Source organism: Sinocyclocheilus rhinocerous, unplaced genomic scaffold, assembly GCF_001515625.1.
Source record: "Sinocyclocheilus rhinocerous isolate Xijiao unplaced genomic scaffold, SAMN03320098_v1.1 scaffold268, whole genome shotgun sequence".
Classification (NCBI taxonomy): domain Eukaryota; kingdom Metazoa; phylum Chordata; class Actinopteri; order Cypriniformes; family Cyprinidae; genus Sinocyclocheilus; species Sinocyclocheilus rhinocerous.
Genome location: NW_015650002.1, coordinates 245,634 through 256,436, shown reverse-complemented (window position 1 = coordinate 256,436; position 10,803 = coordinate 245,634). Strand labels below are relative to the sequence as shown.

General features: G+C 37.7%; 1 protein-coding gene across 3 annotated transcripts in view; it reads right to left on the bottom strand.

Moving 5' to 3' along the window:
• Positions 1-10,803, bottom strand: part of LOC107711286 (histone deacetylase 5-like) — an 80,408-nt gene that overhangs the window by 873 nt on the left and 68,732 nt on the right. For all 3 annotated transcript variants that reach the window (XM_016516258.1, XM_016516256.1, XM_016516257.1), the window contains 8 exons: positions 3,781-3,946; positions 3,477-3,610; positions 2,451-2,571; positions 1,899-1,948; positions 1,035-1,142; positions 846-901; positions 503-590; positions 298-327 (listed from right to left, as the gene is read on the bottom strand). In XM_016516258.1, coding sequence (XP_016371744.1) covers positions 298-327; positions 503-590; positions 846-901; positions 1,035-1,142; positions 1,899-1,948; positions 2,451-2,571; positions 3,477-3,610; positions 3,781-3,946 — 753 coding nt within the window. The remainder of the gene's footprint in view (positions 1-297; positions 328-502; positions 591-845; positions 902-1,034; positions 1,143-1,898; positions 1,949-2,450; positions 2,572-3,476; positions 3,611-3,780; positions 3,947-10,803) is intronic.

Below are 10,803 nucleotides of genomic sequence, written 5' to 3'. Positions count from 1 at the left end.
CCCATAGGTGGCTCCACTCCACCTGTCCAGGCAATGTTGACATTAAAGCCCTCTCCTGGACCTACACCCACCTAGAGAGGAACCCATGAGACAGTTCAGACAAAAAAAAACGACACTGGAATGTTTCCACTAAAAAAAAAAACAAGACAATTTTGGTCATGTGACTACAGGAGGCCACTATTCTCACAGTGACTGAAATGTTGTTACCTCCTCAGGAGCTCCGCTGCCTGGGAAAAAGTTGCCATCGTCATAACGGTGCAGGGAAATGTACAGCACATTGGGGTCATTATAGAAAGCCTGCTGGGTCCCGTTTCCATGGTGAATATCCTATGAAAGTATTGAAAGACGGTTTTGTAACACAGAGTCGAATCTGGTTTTGTCAGTGAAAGATTTTCTTCTCTAAAATCAGCTAAAGTGAATCGGTACAATAATATTGCTTGTTACGTGTGAACTGTAACAACAAAAAGTTGCTGTGTATCACATGGAGATCCTAAAAACTCACCCAGTCTATGATCAGGATCTTGCCCACCCCGAGTTTCTGCTGCAGCAGTTTGGCAGTGATGGCCACTGAGTTGAAGAAACAGAAACCCCTGCCGAGATACACACAGAGCAGTGAACTCGTATTCATGTGAACACACATAACTGATTTATCCACCAAGATAACAAACATCTGTACACACAAAACTCACACCAAGACATAAAAGTCCACATATGAATAATTTAAATGCATTTTGTTGCTTTATGTAGAATAAATATGATGAAGTAAACAACTTTAAATGACATATTCAAATATTTGTAATAAAATATTTTACACAGACTAAAAGAGGAAGGCATTTCATACTTACATGGCAGTTGATTCCTCAGCATGATGACCAGGAGGACGGACCACCGCAAACCCGTTCTATCCATCAAACAAAAATAGAAGAGAAGAATGAGGACAACATAAGAGATGTGATATAATACAAGCACTGAATATTTATGCCAGAACAACATCAAATAAACATGAAGCTGTGGTAAGAGAAATAAATATGAACCTTCAGCTCTCCGGCAGCAACTTTAAATGCCAGCTCAATGACGCAGCCCACCGCCATCCGGACAGCTCCTGACGAGTGCATCTCGTTCCACACTGTGTCACTGTCCACCTAAAGGGCATTAAATCAAGTTAAATACTGCTCAATACTGATCCTATTTACTTCCTTAATAAATGTCCATGGTGTTATTATATATATATAATTATATATTAGAATTAGAATAAAATTCTTATTATTTAAAAGTTTTGTTTTATTTAAATATTTTAATAATTAATAATAATGATGATCATTATTTAGAAGTTTTATTTTATTATAGTCGATATATCTGTATATTTATTATATCTATAATGTATATATATATTCCAATCTAATCTAACAATAATAATGCTAATTTATTTAAAATAAGATGAAACATTTACTACTACTACTACTACTAATAATTATTATTATTTAAATGTTTGATTTATTTTAATATTATACTTTGATGATGATAATAATTTAGATGTTATATTTTATTATAATCTATATATTTATTATAATCTAATGCAACAACAACATTAATAATAATAAATTAAATTATTAAAATATGATAGCATCTAAATACTACTACTACTACTAATAACCAAGTACCCAATGTAAGTAAGGTTGCACAGTCAAGGAAAAAATAATATAACCAATAATACCATGGCCTACTTTTCACAATCCAAACGAATCCTAACAGACAAATTCCTGCCTATATTATTTGCCAGAATATTCTGTTTTGTTTGGAAATACCTCCTATAATGTACAGTTGCATACATTGTGAATGCCATTTCATTCTTTATAAAAGAAGTGTGATGACTGGACAGATGAAAGGAGAAAACGTACCCCAATGCCTCCACACGGTAGGACAGCATACATTTTTTGACTTATTGGACCTAGAAAATCAAAAAAATCAAATCAGAGGCTGATCTAAAGCAGTGTTATGTTTAGCCCCACATCTGTTGTTCACACATTATCTATTCAGTTAATGACATAATTGGCTATGCTAATTCAGTCTCGAGGATGCTCGCTGGATGACGCTGACGCAACCATCATCTGTCTCGAAACTGTCTGCACTTCTTCAAACTGTGTCTCATATAAAAGTGGAGGTGGTGGAGTGATAGCAACTCTGTCCGCAGCTGAACCTTCTCACCCTCACACACACAAACGCAGTCGCACACACACACACTTCACTGGTGACTCAGAAGCGGGGGTGGGCAAATGTCTAGGGCCTAAAATAAGCCTAGGCGTCTGTCAAAGGAGGTTTGCTTAAGCAAGCCATCAGATTGGGAAGCTTTTTGTGGATGGTGTACTCTAGAAGGAGAATCCTGTTTTGGCATCCTAAAATCAAGACAGCAGCAACTACTTACATCACAACAGAGAGTTTCTAAAACACACCTAAAAGTTTCTTGCTGTCCAGCTTCTGTCGGTTCAGTGGACTGGTGCCATAGAGCAGCGTGTGGTACTCAGAATGCACAGTTTGGATTTCATCTAGTGTGGCCTTCCTTCCTCTGATCCTCTGCACACAAACAAACACAGGAGTACATTCAGGTAACGTCTATGATTTACCTAAACACTACAACGATTCCCACTATTTTGACAAATTGAATGATGAATAATGAATTCACATGACTTTTCTATGACCTTTACAAACATTTGTGATTAAAGATTTTTAAACAGAATTTTGATTCAGACCGAGTCACTATAAATTACTCAGACCAATTAATTTTTTTAAATCTAATCATATTTTCTTGTTTTCATTGACTGATGGAGCTATAAATAGTGAAGCTGTGAAATGTCACCACTACATGATAGGTTAAATTATGTTATAAAACATACTGCTCAAAAATATTTAACGTTTGGGGTCGGTAAGATTTATTTACATGGTTTTTAAAGAAGTCTCTTATGCTGCTCACCAAGGCTGCATTTATTTGACCAAAAACACAGTATAAACAGTAATATTGTGAAATATTATTAGAATTTTAAATAAATGTTTTCTATTTTAATATTTTTTTTAAATGTAATTTATTCCTGTGATGCAAAGCTGAATTTTCAGCATCATTGCTCCAGTCTTCAGTGTCACATGATCCTTCAGAAATCAACCTAATATGCTTATATGGTGCTCTGGAAACATTTCTTATCAATATCGATGTTGAAAACCGCTGTGTTGCTTTTTTGTAGAAACCATTTTTTCAGGATTTCTTGATGTATGGCAGCATTTATTTGAAATAGAAATCTTTTGTAATATTATAAATGTCTTTACTCTCACTTTTGATCAATTTAATGCGTCCTCGCTGAATAAAAGTTTTCATTTCTATCAAAAGAAACACAAAGCTAAAGTGTATTTGCAAAGAGCTGAGCTTTAACACAAAGCTTCCTGTTTATTGTTTCTGGCTGACCCCTTCCAGTAGGTGGCACACTCACCTCACAGCGACCAAGCAGCCCTGTTTCCTGCAGCCTGGACCAAACACTCTGAATGCGACCGGCGTGTTCGGGATGGATGTTTGTGTTCCCACATATGCACTGGTGCTTTAGCATGAAGGTGTCGTACACCAGCCCTGCAGAGTGAGCCAGGAGATGATTAAAAATACAAGTCTAGCAATCCCAGTATCAGTTCCATCCAGAGTATAAATGCTATGAAACATGAATTAATTTTAATCTAATACACATATTGCCTTTTAGATCAATTCTCCACTCTGTGCGACTGATTGACAGCAGTGCAGTGTACCTGTTGTGAAGAGATGCTTAATTGGCACCTCATTCAGGGGTGCTCCTTTAAGACTAGAAGTGACGGGGGACGACTGTGCCCTTCCCAGAGGTCTGTGGGGCATTCCCGTGATGGACAGGGAGGCCTGGAACACATTCAGTTGCTGCACATGCTGCTGGTCCAAATACTGCGAAAAGAGCACACAAACATCATGAATTCAGTGCCATTCAACAGTTCAGTTCAGCTCGGTTTGATTCAGTTCATTTCATTTGAACTCAGATTAGTTCAGTACACTTTGAACCGGTTCTGTTTAGTACAGTTTCATTCGGTTCAGCAGATTTATTAAGTGCGATTTAAATCTGTTCATTTCAGTTCAGTGCCGTTTCATTCAAGTTTCAAGTTCTATTCAGATCAGTTTTGTTCAGAAGTGTACAATTTGTTTCTGTTCTGTTCAGTTCAATTAATTTAAATGGCTATTTTATTTTATTTGTTTAGCTAAAAGAATGAGCTTTTCTTTCAGTTCTGCTTAATTAAATCGAATATTAATAAAACTATAATGTAATATAAATACTAAAATAGAAACAAAATATTAATATAACATTAGCATGTTAAACTGATGGTATCAGATGGTAATGGTGGTACTAACCTTGGTACTATGGTATTTAAACGGTATTTTGAATACAATTCAGTTTAGCTAAAAGATTGGGCTTCATTTACTTCGCAATTAACTAGATTTAATGTAATTCAGTTCAATAAATCTTTGTTTTGGAGTTAAATCACGTCAAAGGCCTCCAGCTCATTTTTGATAATTTAAATAAAATGAAATAATAATTAAATAATAATTAAATGACACAGAATTTCATATTATAAGACTTTTCATATACTTAAAAAACGTAAATGAAAATGTTGCCTTGGCAATTAGCTGAAATAAGTTTAAGCAATACAATTACTAAAACTAAATATATATATAAATTAAAGTTAATATTAAATAGAAATATAAAAACAAAAACTAATAAAATTGCCAAACGTGTTAAAATTAAAAATGTAAATCTAAACAAGAAAAAAAAGCCAATTCAAAATATTAATAAACACTATAATCGTATATAAATAATACTAAAATAACACTGGAGTGAGGGTGTAAAGAGTAACAGACTGAACATCAGTCCAAGCACACGGTCTGGACCATCTCACCAAAGAAACTCAGCGAACATTTGCCAAAAATCTACTCAAAAGCCTCCAGCGGAATGAACGCGTGTGTGCGTGAGCAGCGAAACAGCAGCTGATGCAGTACAACGTGCGATGGAAGCACATGCGAGATGATGGGATTCATACTAGTGTTTTTTCTTGCACGAGACCTTGAGGTTGAAGGTATGCCAACACTCAAATATTCACAATTCCCTTCTTCATGCCAACTCCCTCTTTATTCAAGACACTAAAACCATGCAGCATCTGTCTCACTCACTATGGCGGGAGACGGGGGCTCAATTTGTATTCAAGATACTCAGGCAGACAAACAGAGGCATTCACACACACACACACACACACACGCACACACACACACAAGGACATAGGTGGGGGTGTTTTAATGAAAAGGAAAGGCCAGCTAGGGTCTGTGATTGACCAAAGTGACAAGGAGTGTTTTCGTATATCGCTGCCTCAATGGTGACTGCATGTCACAGCATAACAGACACACACTGCGGCGTGTCACGTCACCCCGGTGGGCTGTGATTGGGTGTAAAGTGCAGGGCAGTGAAGGCGGGCGGGGTCCGGAGGAGGAGATGAATCACCAAGGAGAGATGAGTCAAAGACGGTTCATTCACGGGGGAGTATATGTGTAGATATGTGAGTGTATATGTGTGCGTGTGTGTGTGTGTGTGTGTGAGTCTGCCGCTGCGCGAGGAGGATGCAGTCTGAATTCTAATGCCGTGCTCTTTTGAAATTTTTTCTCAATGATTGCAGGCAGAGCGAGCGCGAGGAGGAGGGTGTTGCTCTTTTTTCAATAACTCTCTCTCCCGCTCATTCACTCTCACTCATTCGTTTGTTTTTCCTTCCTCCCTCCCTCACAACAGCAGTGTGTGTTTGTGGGGTCTGTGTTAAGTTCACAATGAGCTCTTTTGGAGGATCAAATCTGCCTGGATGACATGCAAATGAATGGGCTGGAATACATAATGGCATGAATCACTGCAGTGGTGCTATCGTTATTTATATAACAAAATGACGAATAAGAATTGAGAGATCAAAATAATGCACATTTCTCCATCGATTAATTATTTATTACAACATTACACATACATGAAGCACAAAAGCCCTTATGAAAAGTATGATGATGATGGTGATGCAGTATAATGAGTATTTGCAGTATAGTGAAAATGAAGACTTTGAAAAATCATTATTACCCTCATTTGCTTTGTATTTAAGTTGTAGCCTTTTCAGTTCCCATTTGTCCGGTCTCGTGTAAGTTAGAGGTTGTGTTTTGTTTGTCTGCCTGCTTGGATTACCTTAAAGTGGATTATTAAAGACTTTTCAAACTTTACCATCATCATCCCTCAACCTTGTGAGACACATAATAATAATTGTAAATCATATTAAAATATAAACAATATTAGGGGTGACCCCGAATAGTCGAAGAATTGATGCAACGATAGGAAGAGCCTGATTTGAATACCAGTCTCGCAGTCGAATATTTGCGGGGTGTTATGATCATGCCATTTTGGCTGTATGGGGGTGCTCAAATGTCTGATTTCACATAGAACTACTGGTTTTTAATCAATGGGATTTAACATCATTTATCTCATATAGAATACGCTTCATTATTTATACAACATAATTCGTTATTCGTTATTTATACAACACAACGTTAATATTACGGCTATCTGCACAAAAAAATGCCCCGAATACAGAAGTGAACGTGTTTGCGCGGCTCTGAATGAACTCCTTTTGTGGACGCGTTCTTCACACAACAACGTGCAGAAACACAGCAACTAAACTCTAAAAATTCACAGCGTTTGGCAAAACCTGACTAACCAGCGGACCGATCTTGTTCCACAGCATCTGAAATGTTGTTATATGGTCATTCGGAGATGCCCGAGCAAAGTCTGTCATCAAAGTATTTCTGTATAATTGCTTCCCAGAACTGTTAAACGACTGCGTTCCCAAACAGCAGCATCCACCTCCGAAAGCAATAACCGCATTCATTGTGTTTTGTCTGCTCGTTCTGAGGTGCAGGCAATTTATTATATAGGAAAATTATTATATTCAGTAGCTTCTCCTACTTTTCTTAGTGATGTACAGTGCCAGTTTATCAGGAAGTGATGATTTTGTTCTCTTTGACTCGTTGGATGGAAACGGTGCTTGTTCGCAAATGTTTTGTGCGATATTCCAATTTTGCGCATAAGTTAAATTCGCAACTTTGGATGGAAACCCGGCTAGTTTGAGTCTTGCTAAAGATTTAAATCCCTGCCGCCAAAACGCTCCTCTGTCGGTTACGGATTATGGAAAGTGAAACTTAAATCTATAGGGGTGGTTGGATTTATTCACGCACTTTCAAATATTTATTTGAGACTTCTTTCTTTTCATATTCTTATTTACAGCATTATTTTAATAGGCTGTATATTAACTTATTGGGAGAAAACCTGCTGCATCACTCTACTGGTCATCTTCAGCGCAAGCAGCTCAAAACAGAAATGCAGAACATTAATAACTACTGTCATATACATAACGTTATAATGAGAGCACTATTGTAAAAAATTTTGTGAATTCTTAGGGTTTCGCTGACGTTTAATGTGAACTATCTTTTAATCAAAACATAAAACATTATTTACCCCATTTGTGTCTGTGAGGCGTCTGTTGCACATTTTCCCTGTGTGTTAACGTAATTATGACTGTCGAATGTCTGACTTGACTCTTGGTAATGTATTTTGCCCCGCCTCCAAAACATATGATTTGACTATCAGTCGAATATCGGCAAGATTCGAAAATTCCGATTCGACTATGAAAATCCTTAGTCGGGGACACCCCTAAACAATATATAAAAAATATAACATTACCAAGTTACACTGATACTATGGTTTTTAAACATTACTTTGAAGAATACCATGGTATTACTATGAGGGTAATGTTTAAAAAAAACAGTATAACCATTGTGCCAAATCCAAAATCCATGGTGATACAATGGAACGTTTTTACAAGATAAGAAGAAACCTACTCAGTAACGTTTTAAAAAGATCAATCTCTTAAAAAAGTGCTATAGTACAGTGTATCGGACGGTAAAGCCATGGTACTTTTTTTTGCAAGATAAGAATAAATCTGCTTAAGTGCAGCTCTTTGACAAAAACTGATTTTACACTTTCTGAACAAAATGTGAGTGGTGCTTGCCACTATTGGCACCATGATGCTAAGAAGTGTTTTCAGAGCTTTGCTATGAGGTTGCTTACTGGCTCAAGTCACAAAAGCTCACATCTGCTTCCTATATGCTATAGTTTCATATTAAAGTTTAATAATTTGGGATAAGAGTTTGTTCAAATCCTGAACTATGTACGAGCAATAGTAGTACCTTTAAGCTAAACGCAAGCAGCACTAACTAGACAAACCTCGGCAGAACCCCCACCATCGTTCCCAAGTCAATTTCATTTCGTCTTCCTATCTAGCAATTATTTATCTGTCTCCTTCCCCTCTTCTCGCCTGCTCCCCTCCTGCATCCAGTGGTGAGTCACTGGTGGGAGGAAGAGAAGAGAGCAATCTTCCTCTTTAATCCCTCCTTTTCAGGGGGCGAAAAAGCTGCAACCGCTCTGGTTGAGAGGGATACCCTCGATCTCCAGTCACCAAACCCCCGCATGTGCGTCCCAACACTCATCAGGAACTTGCCTACGCACTTAAGCTCTCGAAAAGTGCAGTGACAGAGTCATCGGCAAGACATTAGATGGATCTTAAAAGTCTAACGATGACACAGAATCCACACAGCTGCTTCTAGTTCAATGAAACAAAATAATAAATTTAAGATAAAAAAACAACAACATCTTGTTTCATAACAAATGACATTAAGCTGTGTTACGTGCATAGGCTTTGCATGGTGACTCATGCAGTCACTACGCTGCTTTTTCATGACTGAAATTCGCTCTACACTAAAGCCGAAGAATGTTTCTGAATAGTGTTGATAGCTTTGCATGTTATGCACAGTAGAACGGGAATGGGGAAAGATGATAAAAGAGAAAGGGATAAATATAGAAAGCCATCTTAACAAGTCATTATCAGAATGGCAAACAAAGGTAACTGCAATTTTAGAAGGTCAGTGTCAAGAAACTAAAACTATGCAAAGTACATGTTGGTGGCTTTGTAAATTCCTTAAGATGTGTGTAATTTTTTCTATTTAAAATAGCAATGGCATAACGTTGGGGTGGGACTAGCAGTTTGTTAGACAAACAGCAGATGGAGGCAAGTTCAGGAAACCTTGTTGAAATAGTCATAATTTTGTCCAATTCTGTTTGATGACACTAATGTAGGGCTGCAACAACTAATCGATAAAACCGATAATGAAAATCATCGACAACGAAATGTCATGATCAATTAGTCGCGTCTGCCCACCGCGCATGGAAAACTTCCACCAGTCGCGTCAAATTACAGCAGTGAATAACGCATTTCTATGGACAAAATGCATCTAAAAATAGCGAATGAAACAGAGTGAGCTGCTGCGGGAAAGATGCGTGATCCAAGCTGCCCAAAACATGAGAATGCTTTATTTCAAACTTCAAGCTAATGCATTAGCTAATGTTTAACACGGCTTGTCCTGTCAGGCGCTTTGACAGATGCGTGTGCTGTTTAATGTGTGAGATGTTTCCTCAGCGCATAATCTGCATTTTACGGTTATATCCTTTTCTGTAAATGCTACATATTCACGTGAATGTTTCTATTTTGCATGAAGGCTTGTCCTGACAGTCTGTGTTAAACTTCAGAATTCACTGAACGAGCGCCGGCGAGCGCATGCGCGTCAAACAGACGGAACAAGAGGGAGAAAATTAATATTCAGCGCAATCATATTCATTTTGCTTATATGTCTGTTATTGGACGTTAAACTTAGGTTTAAAAGTCAAACATTTAATTTAAGTATTTTATGATAGTAACTGTAAAATGATAACAGCATGTGACTGAATATAAATGTAAGTTGTTTTTTTACATTTACAGAATAACTGACAGTAACAGGTTACTTTGTTCAGAGTGAATGTGTGACTCGAATTATGACTCGATCGGTACTCACTACACTTGGCCGATCTCACAAACCAATCACAATTTGATGACGTCAATGCCTGACCACGTACATGATGCGTGGGACATAAATGATTTTGAGCCACAGTCATGTCATCGCCCGTGTGGAAAAATGCTATGATGTTTCGAGAAACAATGAAAAATTTGCTATTTGTCAAGTATGTTTTGCATGATGATATGATGAATGGATGGTTCATTTTTAACAGCAGATTCAGTGATGTTAGAGCTGATCTGCGCCTCACTGCACACGTCTGCGGCACGTTACGGCTCCACAGGAACCGGAGCTGATCGCGGCCGCTCTAATGCTTTCTAATGCGGCACGTTTCTGAAGCGGCTCTCTGCGCTGCTTGGCTAAAAATAGTCTTTTGTGAGTTGTCACAGCGTGGAGGACGGAACAAAACCTCATCGGAGCTGAAAGGGGTAACGGTAACATAACACGCTGATCTTGGGCTGCTTTTAAATTAACATTATTTATAAAACAAAATATCTTCTTTGGCCATATTAGCCTACTCAATAGCATTAACACAGGCTTTACTCCTTTCAAACTTTATCTGGAATGTCACCGTTTCTGTCACTGCAACTTCCCGATCAGGCGAACGAACACACACACACGAAATCGTCTGCCTCATGAAAAAAATTTATTAAAAAAAAATGTAGTTAATATTTGCATCATTTATGATTTATTTTATCCACCCGCAAATAATCAGAAAGCATTTTTTATTATCTGACCCGCGGATAATCCGCAGCGCCCGTGGATATAGGAAAAGCAAAATATGTTTGCTGCGT